At 42.8% G+C, this 25573-nt stretch overlaps 1 protein-coding gene across 1 annotated transcript; it reads left to right on the top strand.

Moving 5' to 3' along the window:
- Nucleotides 1-7041: 7041 nt before the first annotated feature.
- RNF34 (ring finger protein 34) lies at nucleotides 7042-22681 on the top strand. The gene is made up of 6 exons (XM_082668229.1): nucleotides 7042-7150; nucleotides 15627-15845; nucleotides 17334-17741; nucleotides 19182-19280; nucleotides 19541-19742; nucleotides 21767-22681. Exons 1-6 carry the CDS (start codon nucleotides 7145-7147, stop codon nucleotides 21955-21957), a joined length of 1125 nt encoding a protein of 374 aa, XP_082524355.1. The 5' UTR covers nucleotides 7042-7144; the 3' UTR covers nucleotides 21958-22681.
- The last annotated feature ends 2892 nt before the right edge of the window (nucleotides 22682-25573 follow it).

Here is a 25573-nt window from a genome sequence, read left to right as displayed (position 1 = left end):
TGCAGGGGGCACAGGTCTGGTCCCTGGTTGGGGAACTAAGATCCCACATGCTACATGGCGTGGCCAAAAAATGAAAAAAAAAAACACAGAACCATGAAAGCAGAGAGTAAAATGGTGGTTACCAGGGATTGGGGGTGGGGAAATGGGAGAGATGTTTAGGGGTACATACTTGCAAAGAGTAGATTAGTAAATCCTGGAGACCTAATACACAATTCAGTGACTGTAGACAACGATTGTATTATAGACATTAAACTTGCTAAGAGACTGTAGTCTTTTAATTGTTCCCAACACTAGTGAAAAGAGAATTATTTGACAGAAGTGTTAGCAAAGGCTACAATGGCAACCATATTGCAATATAAATGTATCTAACCAATATGTTGTATACCATAAACTTATACAGCATTGTATGTCAAATATATCTCAATAAAAAGACAAATACACTAGAGTATTTTAACACAGACATGATGAATAAAATTACTTCAGTTGTGTAGAATTTTGTCTTAAAACTGGAGAATGAATATTCAGTAGAATACTGATATATATTTTTCTTTCTTTAGCAGGCTTGCCTTTTATAGTGGGTTGAATGGTGGCCCTCCAAAAGGTATGTCCACCCAAAACCTGTGCATGTGACCTTATTTGGAAAAGGATCTTTGTAATCAAGTTAAGGATCTCAAGATGAAGTCATCCTGGATTATACAGTTGACCCTAAATCCAATGACCAGTGTCCTTATTTATTTATTTATTTATTTATTTATTTATTTTGGCTGTGTTGGGTCTTCGTTGCTGCGCACGGGCTTTCTCTAGTTGCCGCGAGCGGGGGCTACTCTTTGTTGTGGTGCGTGGGCTTCTCATTGTGGTGGCTTCTCTTGTTTCAGAGCACAGGCTCTAGGCGCCCGGGCTTCAGTAGTTCTGGCACATGGGCTCGGTAGTTGTGGCTCATGGGCTTAGTTGCTCTGCAGCATGTGGGATCTTCCCGGATCAGGGATCAAACCCGTGTCCCCTGCATTGGGAGGCGGATTCTTAACCACTGCGCCACCAAGAAGTCCCTCCAGTGTCCTTTTTTGAGAAAAAATTGAGGTATAATCGAATATAACATTAGTTTCAGGTGTATAACAATGATTCGGTATTTTTAAAAATAAATTTATTCATTTATCTATTTATTTTTGGCTGTGTTGGGTCTTTGCTGCTGCGCATGGGCTTTCTCTAGTTGCAGTGAACGGGGGCTACTCTTTGTTGCGGTGCACGAGCTTCTCATTGCGGAGCTTCTCTTATTGTGTGGGCTTCAGTAGTTGTGGCACACAGGCTTAGTTGCTCCACGGCATGTGAGATCTTCCCAGACCAGGGCTCGAACCTGTGTCCCCTGCACTGGCAGGCAGATTCTTAGCTACTGTGCCACCAGGGAAGTCCTGACTTATTTATTTTATAACTGGAAGTTGGTATCTTTTGACTCCTTTCACCCATTTCACCCACCCCAATGACCAGTGTCCTTATAAGAGAAGATGTTGTACACCTGAAACTAATACAATGTTATATGTCAACTACATCTCAAACTGAGAAAACAGTAAAGAAAAAGAAGAGAAAATACAGAGAAGGCCATGTGAAGACAGAGGCAGAGACTGGGGATGCATCCACCACTAAGGAATGCCTGGGGCCACCAGAAGCTGGAAGAGGCAAGGAAGGGTCCACCCCTAGAACCTTTGGAGTAAGCACAGCCCTGCCATCACCTTAATTTAGGATTTCAGGCCTCCAAACTGTGAGAGAATACATTTCTGTTGTTTTAAGCTACCAAGCTTGTGGGGTTTGACATGGCAACCCCGGGAAACATAGATGCCACTTCAGATATTTTTCTCTCATCATGGCCATTTAAACTCTATGAGGAGAGGGGTTGATCCCTCTTTTCAATGCTTGGCACATAGTGGGTGCTTAATATATATCAAATGATATGAGATATCAATACCAGTGGGAAATTGTATCAACTCCACATTTCAGTGGTAGGTGAATTGTTTCCCCAATACTGTATGATGTTTATAAAGAGGTTCTACGTGAACGCAAATCTAATGTACAAGAATTAATAAAGAATTAACTTGCTTTGCCAGGTCTGTCTCTTTACTAGAAGAATAGCAATACAGGTGAGCATAGTTCTGGGCTGGGGATAGGAGACTTGGCAACTATTCTAACTTTCATCACTGCCTCATGAGCCTCAGGCAAGAGGGGTCACTTCTGTGACTCAGTTTCCCAAGCCGTGAAAAGAAAATCCTGTCTCCTTTCTGCCTACTAAGGAGGATCATGGGGGGCCAGGCTGGGCAGGGGTGGGGAGCCTGTAACGTGCTCCAGCTTAGTTAAAAGAAATATGAAATTGCCCTGCATTATTTTACTCTTTGGAAACCAGTTTAAAGTTCTGTTCCTGTCTCACTTTCTATATCAGGATTCTTCAACCATTCAGCAGAGTGGAAGACAAAAGCTGCCCAGTTAGTAATCATTATCTCCTTTTTTACAGATGGAGAAATTTAAGGCAGAAGAGGGTTACATGTTGAAGTCAGCAAAGTAATTCACCAAGAGAATTCCAAAAAGATTCTGAGTCCGGAACAAAATGATTTTGTGGAACCATCTGTTATCCAGCTGCAGAGGTAGTTTGCTAAAGTGCAGTATTGTTGAAACCATTGTTACTGTAGCAGAAGTCGATCAGGCAATCAGGATTCAGGTAAGACCTGGATTAAGCATTCCAGTGAAGAGATGCTTTTTCATTCTAAAGGTGAGCAGATTTTATGACCTATCTACAACTTTGGTGTTTGCAAACTCAGATTAAAAGAGGATGGAGAGGGCTTCCCTGGTGGCGCAGTGGTTGAGAGTTCGCCTGCCGATGCAGGGGACACGGGTTCGTGCCCCAGTCTGGGAGGATCCCACATGCCGCGGAGCGGCTGGGTCCGTGAGCCATAGCCGCTAAGCCTACGCGTCCGGAGCCTGTGCTCTGCAACAGGAGAGGCCGCAACAGTGAGAGGCCCGCGTACTGCGCAAAAAAAAAAAAAGAGGATGGAGAGTCCCTTTGGTCTTTTAAGTCGTGAAATTTAAGCAGTGGCCACAAAGAAGGTGGATTATCTTGACTGGGTGAAATGGTTATACTGTATTTGTGAAGGTGACCAAGAATAAACAACATAGCAAACCAGACACAAGGCTCAGTTACTTTTGTTTGGCTCATATCTAGGCAACCAGAGTCAGGCACTAATCTAATAATGCAGCTAACTCAGATGAGGGGTGGGGGTGGGGAGGTGGTGGAGAGATGCAAGTGCTGGAAGTGAGACAAGAAGGGCAGAATGCAGAAAATTGTTAAAACTGGGTGATGGATATATGGGAGTTCATTACACTATTCTGTTTACTTCATATATGTTTGAAATTTTCCAAAATAAGAAATGGCTTAGTACAGCAAGTTGCTAACCAACTCTGCAAAAGGCTCATATGGTCCTTCATGATTTACTACCTTTGAGACAATCCTTTGCTAGAATAAAAATTGCTATTCTTCTACCCTATTGTCTAACGAGTACACGTAATGTTGAAAGAAATCATTTATTCAGTAACTTTTAAAATTTTTAATAAAACTTTTGCTGCTTCTTGAATTTGAGAAAGGGTTTTTGAAATTATTTGACTTAAGAGTGCGTTATGGGACTTCCATGGTGGCCCAGTGGTTAAGAATCTGCCTGCCAATGCAGAAGACATGGGTTCGAGCCCTGATCCGGGAAGATCCCACATGCCGTGGAGCAACTAAGCCTGTGCACCACAACTACTGAGCCTGCGCTCTAGAGCCCATGAGCCACAACTACTAAGCCTGTGCTCCTAGAGCCCGTGCTCCGCAACAAGAGAAGCCACCACAATGAGCAGCACGTGCACCACAACAAAGAGTAGCCCCGCTTGCTTCAGCTAGGGAAAGCCTGCATGCAGCAACAAAGACCCAATGCAGCCAAAAAAAAAAAAAAATCCTTTCAGCCTCTTATTCCAACCACTACTGCAGTGACCTTAAAAAAATAAATAAATAAAAGAGTGCATTGTGAATTCAATAAAAGAATTTTTTTGAGGGATTAAAAAAAGACAAACTCAGAGATCAGCCCCATTACATATTAAGCAAGTAGTTTAGATGCAATAAATTATCCCACATCTTGGGAATTCTTTTACTCTGAAATACAAAGTATTAGGCTGTTGATGATTATGTTAGCAACAGACTACATTTTCTTGAACCCCAATTGGTACAGTTAGTACACAGTTGAAAGAGAGGTGTCATTATATAAAGTTTGAAACAAAGAAAAAATTTTGATCACATAATGTGTCTCTTTTACTGAAAAACTATGGTGTTTAAGCAGAAAAATGCCTCTCAAGCTTCAGGCCATTCCAATTTCAAGTATTTAGCAATTGTGAACTCATGTGTACCCTATTTACTTCCTTATTTGAAAATTTTTTTCTCCCTTATTTTTTTCAATATTATATTCCTTCTAAGTCTTCCAGAAGAAAGAATTCACTCAAACATTTATTGGGAGCTTTGCTTTAAGTCAGGCACAGAATAAGACAAGTCTTCCTCAAGAATTGCGGTTTTAAAATGGTCTTCAATACAATCTCTCCCTACTCCTGGTTTTTGTTTTGTTTTGTTTTTATTGCTTTTCTCTGGTCACTCTCCAGCTGCATTAACTTTTTTTTTTTGCTGCTGATTTTCAATATCTTTATTATGATTATAGCTTTATTGAGATATAATTCACATACAGTTCACTCATTTAAATTGTACAATTCAATAGTTTTTAGTGTATTTACAGAGTTGGGCAACCATCACCACAATAAGTTTTAGAACATTTTCATTGCCCCCCAAAAGAAACCCCTGGGCCCATTAGCATTTCCCCCTAACCCCCTCAACCCTAAGCAACTACTACTCTACTTTCTGTCTCTCTGGATTTGCCTCTTCTGGACATTTCATATGCATGGAATCATACAATATGTGGTCTTTGTAACTGGCTTCTTTCACTTAGCATCATGCTTTCAAGGTTCATTCACATTATAACAGATATCAGTACTTCATTCCTATTTTGGCTAAATAATTTTCCATTGTATGGATAGACCATATTTTATTTATCTATTCATCAAATAATGGACACTTGGGTTGTTTCCACTTTTTGACTATTGTGATTATGCCACTATGAACGTTTATGTATAAGGCTTTTTGATGGACATACATCTTCATTTCTCTTAGGTTTTTACTAGGACTAGAATTGTGGGGTCATATGGTAATTCTATGTTTAATATTTTGAGGAACTGCCAGACTGCTTTCCAAAGCAGATCCACCGTTTTAGCGTTCCACCAGCAATGTAATTAAGGTTCCAATTTCTCCACATCCTTAACAGCATTTATTATTTTTTTATTTTAGCCATCCTAGTGGGTGTGAAGTCGTATCTCATGGTTTTAATTTGCATTTCCCTGATGACTAATGATGTTGAGCATCTTTTCATGTCCTTAATCGTTAACTCTTCAGGTAGACCTGCCAGCTTCCTTTCTAATGAGGGAGAAATATGACTTTGTACCACCACCAAGTGTTTATTGAGTTTCTTTGTGCCTGGATCATTAGAAGAATTAGTACTTTTTCTTCCATTGAGGCTCAGCTGCTGCTCCCACATGGTGAATGAAAGGCTTTCTTTGCATTTTTCCAAAGAAGAAAATCCAGGACTATAGATGTTAAATTATATTATCTGAGCAATGCTTGAAGCAAGAAAAATAAGTAAGCTAAAAAACAAATATTGGGCTTCCCTGGTGGCGCGGTGGGTAAGAATCTGCCTGCCAGTACAGGGGACACAGGTTCGAGCCCTGGTCCAGGAAGATCCCGCATGCTCTGGAGCAACTAAGCCAGCACACTGCAACTACCAAGCCCGCGTGCTCCAACTACTGAAGGCCGTGCACCTAGAGCCCGTGCTCCGAAACAAGAGACGCCACCGCAATGAGAAGCCCACGCACCGCGAGGAAGAGTAGCCCCCGCTCACCGCAACTAGAGAAAGCCCGTGCACAGCAACAAAGACCCAACGCAGCAGAAAAAATAAAGAAATAAAAATAAATAAACAAAAAACCCCCAAGTATTATTGCAGTCTAAGGAAGTGGGGTGGCTTTGTGTTTTAAACTGACATAGTACATATAAGCAAATCTATTCAAAAGGAATAGAACAGTCAGGTTCTCATGAGACGTGAATTGACATCTTCATATCTCTTTCTCTACTTAAATATTTAAGTACTGGTTGAGTTAAGAGAGGAGAGGAAGAAGTATCGAAAAACCAACGGAGTGTCATCAGGTCAGCCTGAAGAAATCGATACTTTAATTTACAAACTAATTTTCTCTGTCCAAATAAAGTCAACTCCAAGGGCTCACCCTAATTCTCTCACCGTGCTAGGATTTGGTTATTTTGTTATGTCGCTCTAAAAGAGCAGCTGGGATTTGAGAACAGTTGGTTCTTCAAGTGTTCTCAATAAAACGTTTTTTAAAGCCGCGTCCTTGCGTGCGCAGCTGCCACTGCTTACCAGACCCTCCAGAGAGGAGACCTGAGGTCATTACCGACTGTGAGAGGCGTGAATGTCTGGGGAGGAAATCCGAGGCCCTGCTTTGACCGCTATAACAAAAAAGTTCCAACCAACCGGCGTTTTCAAATTTACCACGCCCCTTCCCGCCCTCATCTCCAGAGGAACTTGACCACCCAGCCCTGAACCCAGATCTCTGCTGCAGTTTCCTGCAGGGTACGCTGACTCCAAGTTCAGCGATCCAGCGGAGAAAACCGCGGAGAAAACCGCTCGGTGACTCCCGCCACGCCCAGACCCGCCCATCTCTGCTTGGGGCGGAATGGATTCTTTCTCGGCCTTCCAGGCTGCGACGGAGGCCCCGCCCCATTCCCGCCACTTCATTGGCTTTGGTGACCGGCCCCCCGAGTGTCAGCTCCGGATTGGCCGAGTCGGCCGCCGCTCGGCGATCTTCCCGGGCGCGCGCGGCGGGCGTGACCACGCCCCTTACGTCTAGACGCTGGGTCGCCTCGGGAGCCTCAGTATCGCCGCCCAGAAGGAAGGAAGGTGGTTGTGGTAGGTTCTGCTATGGTGCTGAATTCCTCGGCAGAGCCGACCCAGAAGCGGCGGTCGCGGCCATGAAGGTGAGGGGCCGGTGGGGCCGGGCAGTCCCTCCTCTCCTCTCCTATCCGGCCAGTGCGCTCGAAGTGCCTTCCTTTCGCCTCAGGGGTTACCCTGCCGGCACCTCGGAGAGCTCCGCGGAGGGGGGTCCCCCGCCGGCTTCTGGGGCCCTGACCCGCAGGGCGGATGTCGTGGGCTCCCGGACGTTTCCAACTCCCACAGCGCCTCCGTCAGCGAGCCCGAGGCCGGGGGAGAGCCCGGGCCCGCCCTGCACTCACGCCTGGTGGGCCCCTCTCCGCGCTGGGCCCTGTCCGTGTCCTCGGGGGCCGGAGGCAGACCCCCTGGTGCTCGCCTCACCCTCCGTGCCTTTGCCCACAGCGTGCCCTCTCCCGCCCCGAGTCCTTGAACTAACCCAAATGTTGGGAGCACCACGGGACTGTCGCAGGACGGAAACTGCAGGACGAAGGGAAAAGGGGTTGTGCGGGGAGTCGTGAGGCTGGGGCCCGGCTAACTGGTTAGAAATGTATCGGGGCGGGGATCCCACCCTGAAGGATCTGTTTGCAGGCTTAACACAGGGGCCGTGACCTAGAGCTCTTAGCAAACCCGTTGTGTCTCCATCGCTGCTAGGTACGCAGCAAGTAATTTGACAGCTTGAGTCTTCACGGTGGGTGTGAGAGCGTGGGAGCATCACTGAGTGAGAAGTTTAAGGAAGAGGGGGGAGGTTCTGGCCTACTTTTGGGAGCTGATTCTCTCAACTTGATCGCTGAGAGTTCTAAAGAGCTCTGGGTACAACAATCAATTCACGTATTGATTCAAACCAAGTGGGGTGAGTCATAAGGTGATACTCTTTCAGACATCGTTGATTTCATTAATCTCAGTGAAGAGGTGTGATTGGCGTGGGTAAGAAAAATAACAGAGTGAACTGCTAGCTAAACCTCTACCTTCACAAAGCCCCAAGAAGATATTTTGTTGAGCATTTCCTATGTGTTAGCTAAGAGGAATATATCATGCGTAGAAGTAATTCAAAATATAATCCCACCCTTTAGGAGTTTGCCAACCAAAAGAGAAGAGACATTCTCAAGAAACCACATTATGAGGCAGAATTTGATGTAAGGTATCAAAAAAATGCAAAACCCTCAGGAGCAAGAAAGGATTTTTTCTGGCTCTAGGAAGCAAGGAAGATTTTTGGAATAGGTAACTTCCGAACTGAGTGTTAAAGTATGAGGATATTCAAAGAGCTTATTTTTTAACTTCCCAGTTCAGCTATAAAATATTTCAACTTAGAATACCTATTAAAATATCTAAAACTAGCTTTCTTTCCTGAAAACCATCATCCCGCTGTGTGTTAAGATCCAAAAACCAATAAGGGATCTTTATACATAATGCCTCAAAGAATGTCAGTAACTTTATTAGTAAATATTAAATTTGTGACCTATCAAGAAACAAGGTTTAGAAGGAGAGAATTAAGGGCAAGTACAGTGTTGAAATTTTTTCAGAAGTGTTTTTGAATTTAGGTGGAGGATACTGCTTTCTGAGTTGAAATTTTAGAAACAAAGTTGGATGGGATTTGAAAATATAAAAAGGTATATTTTATGAAACAAAATGCAGACCTAAATAGACATCAGTCTGAACAAGATGACAGTTATGAAGATACTGCTTTTCATTTAAGTTTTCGTGAAAACTGGATTCACAAAATTTAGGATTGGGGCTATTAACTTTGTTTCATATTGAAATTGTCTAATTTTGCGGTATCTATAGATTCTGGGCAGGGGCATTAATTCCTGATGTCATGGAATTCTAACATGTGAATGTTCATCTAAGCAAGTATTAAATTAAAATTTCAGTGGAATTAAAATTAATTTAAAAGCCAAGCAATCAGATAAGTACATCTTCACACAAACCCAGGACCAGGAGCTGATTTTAGTATATGTGTAGAATGGGTATTTACTTTCTTCCTTTAATTTTTTTGCCTTTTTTTGTTATTGTTTAGAAACTGTTGTTTTGAAATAGGTTTGTCTCAAAGATTCAAGTAACCATTTTACCTTAGAGTAGCATCTAATTAACTTCCTATAAGGGATTAAAAAAAATCCAAATTAGTATCTTATGCTAATTTGATTTAATCTCCTTCCTGTTTTCCCATATTTATATTGATCTCACCCTTAATTGTACTAATCATGTTCATTCTTCCAAGCTCAAAACAAGACATCAAGACGAAAGTAATCTGTTTAATGTAATTTCCTTTTCCTTTTTTTTTTTCCTCTTTTCTCTGAAAGGTGGGGGAGTGGTGCTAAGGGTCAAGTATACTGTTTTGTTTTTTAATTTTATTTACTTATTTTTGGCTGCATTGGGTCTTTGTTGCTGTGCTCAGGCTTTCTCTAGTTGCGGCGAGCAGGGGCTCTTTGCTGCGGCGCGCGGGCTTCAGTAGTTGTGGCACATGGGCTCAGTAGTTGTGACCTGCGGGCTTAGTTGTTCCGCGGTATGTGGGATCTTCCCAGACCGTGGATCGAACCCGTGTCCCTTGCATTGGCAAGCGGATTCTTAACCACTGCGACACCAGGGAAGTACCAAGTATACTGTTTTAAGAAAAGAAAACAAAACCCAAACATGAAGAAGGTAACATTTATGATCTCCAGAACACATTATTTGTAAAAATCAATCAATTTGGCCAAATGTCTTACCTAAAAATATTACATTTTTAAGATCAGCATTTGTTTTTGCATCCTGCTTAATGTCCAAATGGTATGAGAGAAAGAACTTAGGATGTAGAATTTCCTCCTTTGTGGTATATAGCCTGATATTTAATCATTAAGATCGCAGAGTTCCTGGTGTATTGTATTTCAGTTGAAGCAGCAGTTTCAGTAAGAAATTCTTTCCCTTTTTAAGGAACTGTTCCTCCAGTGGCTCTAAATAGAGTAAAGATTTTTGCTTATTATCTTAATGGTTTCTTCTGGTTTACTTTAATTTCTGTAGGGAAGTTTAACCTAATTGAAATTTAAACTGTAAAACTTACTCTCTTATATCACTGGTACTGAGATTTGAAACATCTTTTCATATTGTTTAACATAAGGACATTGAGTTTTAGCAAACTGAAGGTTGTTCAGAGTTTAAAGACAAAGCTTGTGGTGATTGAGTTCTCTGAAGAAGCTTCCACTGGTGGAAGAACTGAATCCCTGCCTGGTCCTTGTAGCTTCTTACAGCATCCAAGAAAATTAATGTTCTTGAAATTGAAACTTCTAGGTTTATCCTTAAAATAACTGTGTAAAATATTACCATATTTAATTTAGAGTTGAGGCAAGCAACTCTTAGGAGGTGGCATTATGATTACTGCTGTTTACCTAGTTTAATCAAAAGCAAATGATTTAGACTATGATCATTTAGTTTTTTGCTGTTTTCAAACCCATCAACTTCCCCACTCCCCCTTCTCTCTCTCTCTCTCTCTCTCTCTGGCTGTCATTTAATCTTCATGGAAATCACTACAGCTTTTCTTGGTCTTCATTCTAGTTTGCCTGGCTACTATTACATTTGGTGGAATAATTAAAAGGGATCACATCCTGATGTAGTTTAGAATAGGATTCAAAGTTTGTAGTAAACTTGTTAATTCTGTAAGTTGAGCATTTTGGACGTCTCCCCGCCCCAACCCCCAGATATTCTAGAAAGCACATTAGATCTCACACAGACACGCACACGCACAATCAAAAGACAGCTGAACCTTGAGCCATTTGAAAACTGGCACTCTGCCAAAAAGAAGGCTGGGCTACTGCTCTTGCAAAGAAAGAACACATTCCCTCTTGCTTTTGTTGACTGAAATGATGATTCACAATGGGCCTGTATTGTGTGAATCTGACTGAGGAACCCAAGAGAGTGCTTAAAAAATTGGTGGTGGTGCTATTGTGGAAATAAGTGTCACAGCACTGGAAACTGTCAGTTCCACTCTCCTGCAAAGTGTTTACAGTTGTGGATCACAGTCTCCTCCCCTCCTCTGTACTCCTACAGAGGGGAGGGAATTTCTAATTCATTCTTTAGGAAGGAACAAGACGAACTTTTATGTTGGTGATTTTAGCAAAGGAGCTGAACATGCTTGCTTCAGTACTTTTCTGAGACCTTCTCAGATTTATCTTCCTGTGGGTAGGGAAGGGACTCTGGTCAACTAGATGGTAAGCTGCTGTTGGTCAGCTGTGCTGGTGGCTGGCTGGCATGTTATCAAGACCAGTTGGCTGCAGAGCTAAAGTCATGTTCTCCAATTGGTGTTACCAGTAAAAAAGCAAATATTTAAATTTCTGTTTGTCTTATTTCTTTACTCAGTTTTAAAATGGGAGTGAGAAAAAAATGTAGTGTTATTGGCTCCCTAAAATCTTGGTTCACTGTCTTTGAAAACATGAGAACTGGCATTGGATACTAGAATAACATGAAGAGATCTAGGTGTCTGGGGCAGTCCAAACAGGAGACTTTACAATTTAATTTCTTACTGTGGGCCATGTAAGTTTTTAATATGAGATCTGGTTCTTAATTGATGCCTGGCAGGCCATGGTTCCATGGCTAATCTACTCAGGAGCAATTTTAGTCTAACAGGATGTTTAGGAAAGGGATTAGGTTTATCAAGAAAAAGTCATTTATTTTCAGTAGTCATTGATGGCTAGAAAGTCAACTAGAAACACAGCTAAATTCTCTAAACTAGGAGTTTTGTATCAGACATAAGTAGATGGTTGCCTTATTCGGTTATTCTCTATGTTGTTTTTGATGGTCCATATTCATGGTCAAGAGAGGAAATGTAACCATCCTTCTCACCTCTTGGATTCATGTGGTTTAGTCTGTAGAGTCCTGCTGTCAACCATGGTCCCAAGTAGGGTTTAGAATTGTTAGTCACATAAGCCCAGATCATAGCAGAGATCCAGACTTTGGCTTTATTCGTGGAAAGGTAGTAGTTCGGAAAATACGCTTCAATCTTACTATCAAAAGGTAAGCAGTGTGTGAATAAAAGAAAAATAACGGAATGCAGGCTGATTAAACTGGCGGAAGATCTTAGAGGATAGGGACGACGGAAGTAGAGAGAACATGAACTTGGGTCTCTAAAGCTTTTAAGGGGAGGGTGCAAAAAGGGGAAGCTTTTTGTTTATGACCCTACCAGGTATGGTAACTGGGCTCTAAGGAAATATAACAAAGACAGAGAGTCAAGAGCTCAGAGAATAAATTCATGTTCGCCTCCCCGCCCCTTTCCCAAGAGCACACGTTCAATAAACTGTTGGGAAAACGCTCTCTTAAATTGTTCCCTAATTGCTTTTGTAGATTCTGTCACTTGAAAAATGGGACTGTTATATCAAGTATTAACAGAAATTTGGACAGATTTGAGAGGAGAAAGGTCAGTATAGGACACTCAAAGCATTATTAGGGCAAGGTAATAGTCCTTAAATAGGGATCCCTGTGCCCTGAGGGGACACGCAGAAGAAATTCAGGCAATTAGGACTTTAAGGGAAAGTACAAGAAGATGAAACATACTAACCGGAGGCAGGGAGATGGACCCTAAGTTTGGAAGATTCATTTTCTGGGTGGATTCTTCAACTTGGGGGTGAAGAAGGACAAAAATAGTTTGCCAAATGGCTTTTTGACAGACCCAGAAATCACTGTCTTTCTCCCAGTATTGGAGAGTTCACCCAAGAAAATATGTAGGGGAATAAGTTAGGAAGTAAGAAATCTGGGCCAAAAAGCAAAGAGCAAGTAAAATGAAGGAGGGCACCAAATTTCAGCTTAACTTCCAGGCTGATATGTGGTAAAGGAAAGGAACTGATTGGGGACTTCCCTGGCGGTCTAGTGGTTAAGACTCCGAGCTTCCACTGCAGGAAGGTTCGATCCCTGGTCGGGGAACTAAAACATGCGCGTGTGGTGCAGCCAAAAACATTAAAAAAAAAAAAATTTTTTTTTTTTAAAGGAAAGGAACTGATATAAGAATCAGATTAAATTGTTAAAAACTCAGCTGAGGCCTTCTGAGCTAATCCTTTCTGAAAAGATTAGGGGAAACCAGAGGGGGAAAGGAAACACTAGAGGCAAATCCCACTACTTGGGGATGGGGGTGTGAAGGGGCGGTACCTACACAGGTAGTGAGGAGCACGTGGCAGAGATGTTGGTTCTAGAACTCTAGAGGCACAGGCTTCAGAAGTAACCACAGCCCCTTCCATTTGGGAATCTGAGTGATTCTCCAGCTGAAATGATGTAGGCAGAAAGGAGAAATCCCCTAGACCGAGCAGGTGTTAACCTTTTAACCTTGACTGTACATTCACATCACATAGGGAATTAAAAAAAATTCTGAGGCCCAGGTTGTACCCCAGACCTGTTAAATCAGAATCTTGGGGCTGGGACTCAGGCACCAGTATTTTTTAAGGCTCTCCTGGTGAGTCCAACCACTGTCTTTCTTTCTTTCTTTTTTTTTTTTTCCGGGTGTGTTGGGTCTCCGTTGCTGCGCGTGGGCTTTCTCTAGTTGTGGTGAGCAGGGGCTACTCTTCGTTGAGGTGCGCAGGCTTCTCATTGTGGTGGCTTCTCTTGTTGCAGAGCACGGGCTGTAGGTGCACAGGCTTCAGTAGTTCTGGCTCGCGGGCTCTAGAGCGCAGGCTCCACAGTTGTGGCACACGGGCTTAGTTGCTCTGCGGCATGTGAGATCTTCCCGGACCAGGGCTCGAACCCGTGTCCCCTGCATTGGCAGGCAGATTCTTTTTTTTCTTTTTCTTTTATTTATTTATTTATTTATTTTTGGCTGCGTTGGGTCTTCATTTCTGTGCGCGGGCTCTCTCTAGTTGCGGCGAGCGGGGGCTACTCTGTTGCGGTGCGTGGGCTTCTCATTGCCATGGCTTCTCGTTGTGGAGCATGGGCTCTAGGCGCGCGGGCTTCAGTAGTTGTGGCGCGCCAGCTCTAGAGCGCAGGCTCAGTAGTTGTGGCGCACAGGCTTAGTTGCTCCGCGGAATGTGGGATCTTCCTGAACCACGGCTCGAACCCGTGTCCCCTGCATTGGCAGGCGGATTCTTAGCCACTGCGCCGCCGGGGAAGTCCCATTATTACTATTTTTTGATGTGGACCATCTCCAAAGTCTTTACTGAATTTGCTACAACATTGCCCCTGCTTCATGCCTCGGTCCCTTGGCCACAAAGCATGTGGGATCCCAGCTCCCCAGCCATGAATCTAACCCGCACCCCCCACACTGGAAGGCGAAGTCTCAACCACTGGACCGCCAGGGAAGTCCCTCCAAATAGCCTTTTAAGGTTGTTTAAAAAAAATTTTTTTAAGAGCTCATTGGACAAGCAGTAAATGTTTGACAGAATTAGATAATAAAATAAATGGAACAGTGCCTTTGTTATGCCATTTTAACTAATAAGACCTCACCTACCTGGACTTCCATTACTTATCACATTATCTAGAGTCTAGAATATGCATAAGTAGTAGGACAAGGGGCAAAAGCTCATTGGTTCCAAACAGTGTAGCTTTATATTTTAAGCATAGGAAAATGCCTTGAGCCCTCACTGAAAATGTATTTTTATATACACTTCTAACAAGCTTGGTTATCAGGTTTCTGAATGCAGTAAAAAAGGAGAGACAGGTTGCTAGAGGTAGATATAGTGATAGCAGTGGTGATTCACAGAAAGGGAAGAGATGAGAGGAAAAAACATAAAAGGCAGCATATTAGTTTCAAGCCACTTAGTGGAGTGGCAAATAGCCCTTACACCTCAAAACGTCATTATGATTATCAAGTCATCAGAAATTGTGTTCAGTATTCTCAGTTTGCTTTTTTAAAATATTTTCCTTAATGTTAAATTAATATATTCCTTATAAAGGTTTGGAAAGCAGGGGAAAACAAATTATACGAGATATACATGAAAACCTAGAGAGCACTTCAACTGGCATTTTGATGTTTTCCCAGTCATTTTTAAAAAATCAAAAAAGTTTCCACATGCCATAGTTTATTATGCCCAGATACAAATGAGAGGACAGAAGTTTAATGAAATTAAGTAATTAGAATTTATATTCTTTCTGCTAAATGATAGCTGGGAAAATCTGCCTCAGCCTATAGAACGGTGCTGTAGTCACCAGTCTAAGGTTGCCAGATAGAATACAAGACACTCAGTTAAATTTGAATTTCAGATAAACAGTGAACAGCTTTTTTCGGTGTAAGCATATCCCAAATATTGCACAGCACTTACTTCCATCTAGTCATTTTTCTTCTGTGTGCATGCACGTGTATCTCTAAGCATATGTGTTTTTTGTTGTTGTTTTACGAAATTGGGTTCATATTGTATCTTCTCCTTTGTTAACAATATATCATGAGTATCCCCAAAGCCAAATATTCTTTGTAAATACCAGAATATTATCCACTTCCCAATAGCTTAAAATTTTGATGCTTAAAAGAATAATTTCGAATTTAGGGCAAACGTGCCTCTCCAGAATGGCATTCCCCGAGAATCCCAGAGAGCCCAGGTTCCAATCAGCTTTAAACTGGTGCCTATTTTCGTTCCTTTCCAGGCGGGTGCCACGTCTATGTGGGCTTCGTGCTGTGGGCTGCTGAATGAAGTCATGGGGACTGGAGCTGTCAGGGGCCAACAGTCAGGATTTGCAGGAGGCACTGGTCCATTCAGATTTACACCGAGCTCTGATTTTACCACTTACCCACCAGCACCTACAGAAGGGCCTAATATAGTTTGCAAAGCCTGTGGACTTTCATTTTCAGTCTTTAGAAAGAAGGTGAGTTGGATGAAATGTTACACACAAAAAAACACATGTATCACAATTCTTGATTGTATGTTATTTTGAATACTAATGAATATTCATTTCTTCTTATACAAATATCAAAAAGTCCTAATAACCATTCCCCATTTAGAAAAGTGCTGAGTTGCAGAGACTGTATCACTGCTCAGGTTTTCTGACTAGACGTTGTTACTTCTCATGTTGCTCAGCCATTCTTTCTTCTGGACTCTGACCTGTTCATACACTTTGATTCTTATGTTCTGAAGCAAGAGATTTAATTAGTCTGCAATTTTGTTCAGAGAAGATTTACTATAACTTTGATCTCAAGTTTCAAAAAATGTATCCCCACCCACATTAACTCAAGTGAAGAAATGAGTCTATTAACATTAGCTACTGTTTAAAGATTCAACATGCAAAATAACAGCTAAAACCGTTATTTTCTTTAGGACAGAAAGTTGTTCTTTCTGAGAACCATCATATTGCTGGGCCATCTCCCAGGCTTGTCAATCCAGTCCTTTGAAATACTTAACAAACAAGGTGTTAGCTTGTGGGAACAATGCCCCAAGCAGAAATGACCACATCATCATGTCTTCTTTTAAGTTTTGCTTGTGGAATGGCTTTGATTGTGATTAAGGCTCTAGGGTACAGATTACTGTATAAGTGGGGTCCTCTGTTTGCTTGGATTGACCTTGAGAGATCAGTTGCCTTTCTCTTTCCCTGTGTTAGGCTTTTCCCCCTTCTCTCTCTCTCTTTTTTTTTTTTTTAATTTTTGGTGTCATTGGGTCTTCATTGCTGCGCATGGGCTTTCTCTACTTGCGGCGAGTGGGGGCCGCTCTGTTGCGGTGCGCGGGCTTCTCATTGCAGTGGCTTCTCTTGTTGCAGAGCACAGGTTCTAGGTGTGCAGGCTTCAGTAGTTGTGGCGCATGGGTTCAGTAGCTGTGGCTCGTGGGCTCTAGAGCGCAGCCTCAGTAGTTGTGGCACACGGGCTTAGTTGCTTCATGTCATGTGGGATCCTCCCGGACCAGGGCGCGAACCCATGTCCCCTGCACTGGCAGGCCGATTCTTAACCACTGCGCCACCAGGGAAGCCTGCAGTCCCCCTTCTCTTTAAATGGGGAAATTTTCACATAGGCAAAGAGCAGGAAGAGAGTTTGTGGTCATGCTTTCTGCTCCATGTGGTTCAAGACAGCTCTGTTTTGCTAATTACGTTTGCCCGAAGGGGTGGAAAGGTTTTAATTCATTAACACAAGAGTATGTTTTTCTTAAAGGTCTGTATTTGAACTTCTGTGAATCCAAACTGCCTCAGCAGTGACTGTTTTGATTTTCACCACTTTTAGAACACGAAAATGCCCATGGGTCTGGTGCCATGGGGGACTTCATAAGAACTAAAATTTAATTTTAATAGAAGGCAAAAGGAAAACTAGTGCTTTCACAATGGCTTGTATCTGGCTCTCATTAAATGCTTCTTTCCTATCTGTTTCTTCAGCATGTATGTTGTGACTGCAAGAAAGACTTTTGCTCCGTTTGTTCGATCTTACAAGAAAATCTCCGTAGATGTTCCACTTGTCACTTATTACAAGAGACAGCCTTTCAGCGCCCTCAGTTAATGAGACTGAAAGTGAAGGATCTACGGCAGTATCTCATTCTTAGAAACATACCGATCGATACCTGTCGAGAGAAAGAAGACTTGGTAGATCTGGTACTGTGTCACCGTGGGCTGGGCTCTGAGGACAACCTGGACACGAGCAGTCTGAATTCCTCAAGGTCCCAGACTTCTAGCTTTTTTACACATTCATTTTTTTCAAACTATACAGCCCCATCTGCTACCATGTCTTCCTTTCAGGGAGAGCTTATGGGTGGAGACCGGACCTTAGGATCTGGAGTACTGGCACAGGTACGAGGGTGTAATTACCCCGAGGGCCTGGCATGTCGTCTGCTTTCCGCCAATATGGAGGGGGCTTTAGGGCTGAAGACTCCTTGCTGAGCCGGGGTTCCACGTGCTGCTGAACTCTGCACTTGCAGGCTCTCCTGATGTGAGGCTCCAAGCTCAGATGCTGCCTGAAGGGCCCAAAAAGAGCTCATCAGTCTCTTGACCTTAGTTACCTCAGTTTCCCTCTCTTATATAGTTAAATACTAGCTGTCGAAATAATGACTGTCAAATGTAGCATATAAACATTTGCAGGACTATTTGTGTGTCAGTGACCATGGAAACTATAAGTTAACCTAATGCCCAGTTGCCTTGCTACCGTAAAATTGTTCTAATTTAGATATTGGGAAACAGCCATCTGAATTAGTGACAGGATATGGTTATTTACTCATTTCAAAGAAATGCCAGTGCAGAATGTTGTCCCAGTGAGGTCCTTGGGCATACTAATTGAATAACATGCAAAGTCTTGTAATTAATACTCAATTTGTATATATGAATGATTCTAAAATGCTGAAAGAATTGTTTTGAACATTCATTTCCACATTTAATTTTCTCCTCTGAGGAAAGAGGTTAGAAGCAGAGGGAAATGTGGTCTAGTTGCTTTCTAAAGAGTCATCAATTAGATAAGCCCAAGCTAGGAGTTTTATTATTTTCCCAAATGGCAGCTGGCATAATTATGATGCAAAGGTAAGACACATCTGACTTTTGTGTCACTTTTGGGTATATGACACCACTTGGGAGATGTGGGTCTTTGGATGATACAATATAGTGTTTGTGAACTAGTGGGGTAGAATACTTGAAATTGGGCATTGTCCTAGGCTTTCTGTTCTCCTTAAAGAAAAGAGTATCTGATTGTTGAGGAATTTCTGAAAACTAGAAATGGCATCAACCATCAGTGAATTAGTCTAGAAAGCATTGTTTGGAATTAGAATGTCTAAGCATGAGGTAGTAGGATTGAGATCTTTGAAATCAAATACCCTTGACACTAGGGCTGATCTTAGAGCTTTAGTTTCTACCTGTATCTTAGAGGCTCCAGTTAAACCAGCCAGCTGCAGGTCCTTTGCTAAGGACACAGTGCAATTCCATACGCTTTTGGCTTTGACATTCTGTGATGGGACCTTCTTAACTTCTGGGGAGTTAATACTATGGTTAGATTTTAAAAATTCACACGCACATAGGAATTTGACTTTTGAGATAACTATGGAAGGTAAATTGTTTATCGAATCATGTGGTGCCCAACTCTTTGGGAGGGGCAGCAGCACTCAGGATCCTAGGAAGGTGTGGAGTATGCCAGATATTAAGAGTCATTCTTGGGGAGGATCTATTGGAAGGGTTTTCTCCAGTGATAAATATGGGTTGGTACCATTAGGAAAATGATTCCTGACCTAATATGTATTATGTGTGTAGGTGCGAAGTGAAATAGCTTCAGCAAACACAGATGATGATGAAGAAGATGATGACGACGACGACGATGATGACGAGGATGAAGAAAACTTGGAGGAGCGGGTGAGACTGCCTATAAAATTTGGTTTCCCTGACACGTCACCTTGGTAGGCAGGGAAAATGCCCATGTGGACTGTCGCTAGATTAGCACAGGATGTTTCTTTTGGTTTGAAGGCAGCACAATACATAAAACACTTCAAGAACTGGTGAGAAGTCTGGGGAGAATCTCCAGGGCCAGTGATGACTGTAGGGTGAAGGCAGCATGCTGTTTTCCTTGCTGGATTTGCAGGAACAGAGGTAATGGACACACTCTGTGATTTCAGACATCTGGCCTCGCTAAGAAGAGAGTGAGAGCTTCTCTGTCTGACCTGTCAAGCCTTGAAGACGTGGAAGGGATGAGCGTGCGCCAGCTCAAGGAAATCCTGGCTCGGAATTTTGTCAACTATTCTGGCTGTTGTGAAAAATGGGAGCTAGTAGAGAAAGTAAACCGGTTATACAAAGAGAACGAAGAAAATCAAAAGTCATGTAGGTTTATTTTTCCTTTGTTTCCCTGTAGTAGCTTTCTTTAGGCCTTTAAAAACTGGCCTGTTTCTGTCAGTTAAGTCCACTTTATTTTTGAGAAACCTATGTATCCTTTTATTGAGTGTGAATTAGTTATATAAACTTGTTTATAGATCTGTTAAGCAGTAAGTTCATTATGTGATGTTGGCTTTGAGATCACCATTGCCAATGAGTTAGATAATCTTTTGTTCAGTCTGGTTTTTCTGGTCATAATTTGTTAGAACTCTAATGAAATTCCTTTATCTAAGAAAGGCTTGTTTTCTCACTAACCTGTCTGGCAGGCCAGTACTGAGGATTTAAAAGCTACAATTGAGATAATCAAACAGTGGGGGGAAAAAATTCCCTAGAGCCAGGATGTTAAGTAGTTCTTAACATCAAGTATCAGTAGGTTTCTTTGTTAAGTCACGAAAAGCTAAGGTTAAGAACTTCTGAACTATTTATTGATGGAGCATGGAGCAGAAATCCTCAGCTGGTAACAGGGCCAAGCCACAGAGCATTTATAGGCAAGAAAAAAGAATTCAGTGGTGTTCAGACTGACAAATATTATGTTCTTATCTAGAAAACAGTCCTCCCATCATTAACGTGTGTCATCTTGAGTTTTTTTCTTTAAAACCTGGTTATAATACAGCATTTGTTGATAAACAGGTTTATGCCCAGAATATGCAGATAGTATTTTGGCACACCTATTTCTTTTCTTTTTTCAATATATTTATTTATTTTTGGCCGCGTTGGGTCTTTGTTGCTGTGCATGGGCTTTCTCTAGTTGTGGAGAGCGGGGGCTACTCTTCGTTGCGGTGTGCGGGCTTCTCACCGTGGTGGTTTCTCGTTGTGGAGCACGGGCTCTAGGTACGTGGGCTTCAGTAGTTGTGGCTCGTGGGTTCTAGAGCACAGGCTCAGTAGTTGTGGCACAGGGGCTTAGTTGCTCCGAGACATGTGGGATCTTCCTGGACCAGGGCTCAAACCCGTGTCCCCTGCATTGGCAGGCGGATTCTTAACCACTGTGCCACCAGGGAAGTCCCACACCTACTTCAAAGATGATGCAACAGTAGCAGATACAGGCATCTTAATCATTGGAGCCTACAGAGGCTCATCTGTTATCTTATTCATGGATCCTTTCTCCCCACTTTCCAGTAATGGTATGGACCATGAACTAGGACCCCAGATGAGAAGATTCTCTTGACACAACAGTGTTTATTTCCTTAAATTCAGGGACTATTCGCTTTTCAAGCTTGAATTCCTGCTTGGTTCTTTCTAACCTTCTTCATGATTCCCATTAATCCCTTCTGTGACCTATACAAAGGGAAGCCTCACTGTCCATAGCTCTATGGCCAAATCTCAGGCTGCAATGAACTTTTTAAACTCATTCTGAACCTTTCTTATTCAGAACCAGAATGTCCCATGCCTTTTGAGTTAGACAGACTCCCAACAGTACCATCGTAGCCAGAAACACAGATGAATTTTGAGATGCTTCCAAGGCTCAGGGGGTGCCGTCCCTCAACTACAGGCTACTTGATGTATGACTCTATAGCTTTCCCGTTGGTGTAGAAATAAAGCTCCTCCTCCTACTAGGATGAGGCTCTGGAGCCTGTGACTTTCCCAAGGCCACACAGTTGGGCTGGAAATTCGAATCGTGTTCTGACTCTGAGGCCCGTGTGTAGGACAGCCTAGGGCTTCTTCATTTTTATTTATAGAAGCAAGCTATCACAAAAACCTTGTATTATATACAGATGTAAAATAGAATTAAATAGGGGCGGGGGCGGGAAAAAAAGAATTAAATAGCTAACATGTGTTAGGCACTTCATCCCTGGTCCTAAGCTAAGTAAGTATCTCTCATTTATTCTTCACAAAATCCTATGAGGTATAATTATTGCCATTTCTAGTGGAAGGAACCGATGTGCCAAGAAGCAGGGACTATTTCTCTTACAGTGGGGTCACTCTGGGTCACTCAGAAGCCGTGCCCGCAGCCCCAGCTCTCTGTTGCCTTTCAGATGGCGAGCGGCTGCAGCTGCAGGACGAGGAAGACGACAGCCTGTGCCGGATCTGCATGGACGCCATCATCGACTGCGTCCTGCTCGAGTGCGGGCACATGGTCACCTGCACCAAGTGCGGCAAGCGCATGAGCGAGTGTCCCATCTGCCGGCAGTACGTGGTGCGCGCTGTGCACGTCTTCAAGTCCTGAAGCCGAGGACCCCCCAGGCTCGATCCCAGACGTTTCAGTGCACAGAAGGGACTGGAAACTTCCTGTTCAAAATCTGAAGCTATTTTTAAAAATTATTTTCACGACTAACTGGGGACAGGAAAGATTCATCCTAAGTTGCAGCAACACTGGTCCATGCTGTATGCCTGTCAGCTGGAGGACTGGCTCAGTTTCCCAGTTTCTGCTGGGCTTCTTCACACATCTCTGATTACTAATTGCCGAAGTCAGACTGCTTATGGCATCAGCTACTGTTCTCTTTGGAGGACATTTATCTTGTTCTCTTATTTCTCCTTCATCCTATTTTTAACTTAAACTACTCAGATGTTTGAAACTTCTGCTCTCTTTGGATGAGGTCACTGTCTGCAAATGGCCGACATGGTACACGCTGAACAGGGGCACCTCTGAATGTTCATTTTATTAGTCATGTATATTTTAAATGCTACTATTTGATGAATGTAATTTTCCACATTGTTGCTATTTCTGCGTTTAAACGTAATTGGGAACAACTGACATTCTATAGTCAACTACCAGGGCCTGAGACTAAACATGTCCATTTTTGTTCAGGTACAGCTTTTTATAGCGAGGGCTGCATCTAGCTTCCTTCATTAGAGAAGTGTGTGTGTTAAATTCTTTATTAACGTGTAATCAGTTTACACTTTTATATATTGCAAGTGTATTTTCAGTGCTACCCACTAGCTAGTTTGAACTTTAGGAATAAAATTAGGTTTTAAAAAATGCTTTTGTTTACATTTGTCCTGGCCAGTTCCTAATTCACTTCGGTGCAGCATGAATGGGTGTCCAGGCCTGGTCTAGTACATTCTTCATGAGAGAAAGGAGCACCTTCAAAGATGTTGTACCTGTCTACCTTGGCTGCTAATTTACCAGTAAATTTAACTACATATTTGCCACATACTGTGACCAGGTATTTTGCCAGGTGCTTTATGGTTACCTCCAGCATTCTGAAATAGATATTGCCTCACATCACAGATGGGGAACTTGATCTCTGAGAAGTAAAAGAACTTGTCGAAAATCTCACAGTTAAAAAGTCACCATAGGGAATTCCCTGGCGGTCCAGTGGTTAGGACTCTGCGCTCTCACTGCTGAGGGCACCGGTTCAATCCCTGGTCAGGGAACTAAGATCCCATAAGCCATGTGGGGCAGCCAAAAAAAAAAAAAGTCACATCAGAATTTGAACCTAGCTCTGATGACTTTTTCTTACCTCTTCTAATACCACAACTGAGAAACCTGAGACATTAGCTTATGCTAAAAGGTTCTTGGGACATTAATGATCTGAAATCTCTTTTCTTAATAGGTCCAGCTCTAATCAGGGTGGTTTTTTGGTTTAGTTGAGACCAACTGTGGATTCATTCCCATGGCTTGTGGGCAGGTATGTTTTTAGGAAACTACGTAACTTCTTGGCTGAGTCCTGTGGGTTTTTTATCTTTTGACTCTGCAGTGTTTAACACATGCCTTCAGGTGCTCAGGATCCAGAAGTCAATCAACAAGACCTGAAACTTACAGCAAAGGAGGTAAACAGTCTTGCCCCTCTGTGCTTAAGGCAGAAAGTTTGGCTAGCTGTGAAAAAAAAGTTGCCTTTCTACGTTTTCTGGTTTTGAGTGTCAGAGCATGTAAATCAAAGCCTTGTGGATATTCTAAATACCCTTCTCCTGTGCTTGCCTGAAGAGCCCAGGGTGGGTATTAGCTACAATTCAGATGGACAGTAAAAGCTCAGCCCCTGCTGAAGCCTTAGGAGCACTTAGTCTGTACTTCTCCTGAGACGGTGAACTCCAGAAGTTCATCGTTCCCCACAAATCCCTAATTTGGTGGAGAGAAGTCTTCAAATCCAGGCCAGTGGGTGATGGTAAACACACTGAAATAGAAGCTGAGCAGCAGGTGTTGGTGTATCTTAAATTAGAAAATTGAGATTTATTTGCTCATAGTCTCAGAACAGCTTGTTTACTGTTTCTTTTTGGACTTATAGTTTCAGGTGCTTGTTTCAGCAATGAACAAAAACTCAACGGTGGATCTTCTTAAGTAGCATTTTGAAATAACCTTGGCTCAGTGAGAAGCCAACAAATTTTTAGCCTAATAGGCTCGACACTTGGAATAACTGAATTGCAAGGGACTAACTTATCTGGCAGAGGGCAAACATTCCTCCCTGGAATCTGCATTTTCTAGCTGCATGCCATGCATCTTTTTCTGAATAGGTCATCTATCATATGGATAAAATTCTGGAAGTTCACAATGGAATGCAATGACGTCTCTTTGTCCTTGTCCTCACAGGATGGAAGGATGTCATTCCATGTTTTGGATGGGCCGTGGTGCCTGCCTTTGTAAAGGCCAGGATGCCTAGAGGAAGGAGGGTTATGGCCTCTCCTCTTTCCTGGGTTAAGAAGTTATGATCCTCTTACAAGAAGTGGTCCCTCTGGTTTATGGTCCTTCCATTACTTCATCAGATACAGTGTATGGGCTCAGAGCAGCTGTTTGCAGGCACCTAGCTTGGCCTGGCCTCATCTAAAGCTCATTTTTGAAGGAACGAGTCTGGTCGAGACTGTACTGGGGTATAATCTTAACTGGATTGTTCAGTACACTTGGGGGAAGGTCATCTGTGACCAGTGCACTGCCTTGGCCATCTCAAGCCTAGAGAGATGCTGTCCTTACTCTGTGGTGTGTCCTTATGGAAACTCTGGCTGCTCAGCCCTGGCAGCCCTTCCTTCACCTCCTCTCTTGGCTGACCTGTGTGCTCCTGGAAACATTACAGGGCAAAGAGGGCCCTCTAATGCCGAGATTCCACTTGAAAACCACCGTCCTCCTTCAACGGTTCCCAAGGGAGAAGATGCCTTTATTGGACGTGAGGGTGACTCTTACTCGGAGGCTCACAGCACTCAGGCCGCCAAGAAGACTGCAACTTGACCTCTTGTGTGGGTGCTCCACGATGAACGATCAGGCTTGCAAAGGTAAGCCACGTTTTTATAAATAAACCACAGAGTGTTAAACTAATCTTAACCTCTGTTAAATGCATCTCCTGAGTTAAATTCTGGGGTGCAACAGCTTCAGATGTCTCCAATTTGAGTCAGAAAGTATCTCTGGATTTAAATTAATAGGCAGCGGTACAAACTAGATGAGATGTAAAACCATTTCACCGTGGCAAAAAAAAAAAAAAAGGATGGGGGGCAGGGGCAGTACAAAACTACCACAGCAGGAAAGGCTAGTCCCATGAGTCCCAAGTCTGATGTTGCTGTTGATGCCTGAGGAAGGAAGCTGGGTTATCTTCATTTTCAGATGACTAGAGCAGTTGTTCCAGTATAAAAATCCTGTGATCTAAAGTCTACTTCTCACTGGTTTCTATGTCTAACACCTGGGGAAGTTATCGCCTAACCAGGTGCCTCCACCACCCCAGCCCCAGGTTACCAGTGCAGGATGTGGCCTCCTTGAGTTGCGTCCAGTGGAGGCTGAGGAAATGAACCCCTGTCCCCCTTTGGCAGTGGAAATGCCAAGTGGCTGTGGAAGTTATTGTACACGGGTGTGGTCAGCAGCACCCAAACAGGTAAGCCACCCTGCCCCTTAAGGCAGTTCGTACCTAATTCTTACACATGGA

Source organism: Grampus griseus (assembly GCF_964374135.1).
Source record: "Grampus griseus genome assembly, chromosome: 12".
Lineage (NCBI taxonomy): Eukaryota > Metazoa > Chordata > Mammalia > Artiodactyla > Delphinidae > Grampus > Grampus griseus.
This window is presented reverse-complemented; position numbering and strand designations above follow the sequence as displayed.

Excerpts from the sequence above, each read along its gene's own strand:
- RNF34 (XM_082668229.1), top strand. Across the intron at positions 15,846-17,333 it reads TTTCAGTCTTTAGAAAGAAG|CATGTATGTTGTGACTGCAA; the intron begins GTGAGTTGGATG and ends CTGTTTCTTCAG. Across the intron at positions 19,743-21,766 it reads CGAAGAAAATCAAAAGTCAT|ATGGCGAGCGGCTGCAGCTG; the intron begins GTAGGTTTATTT and ends GTTGCCTTTCAG.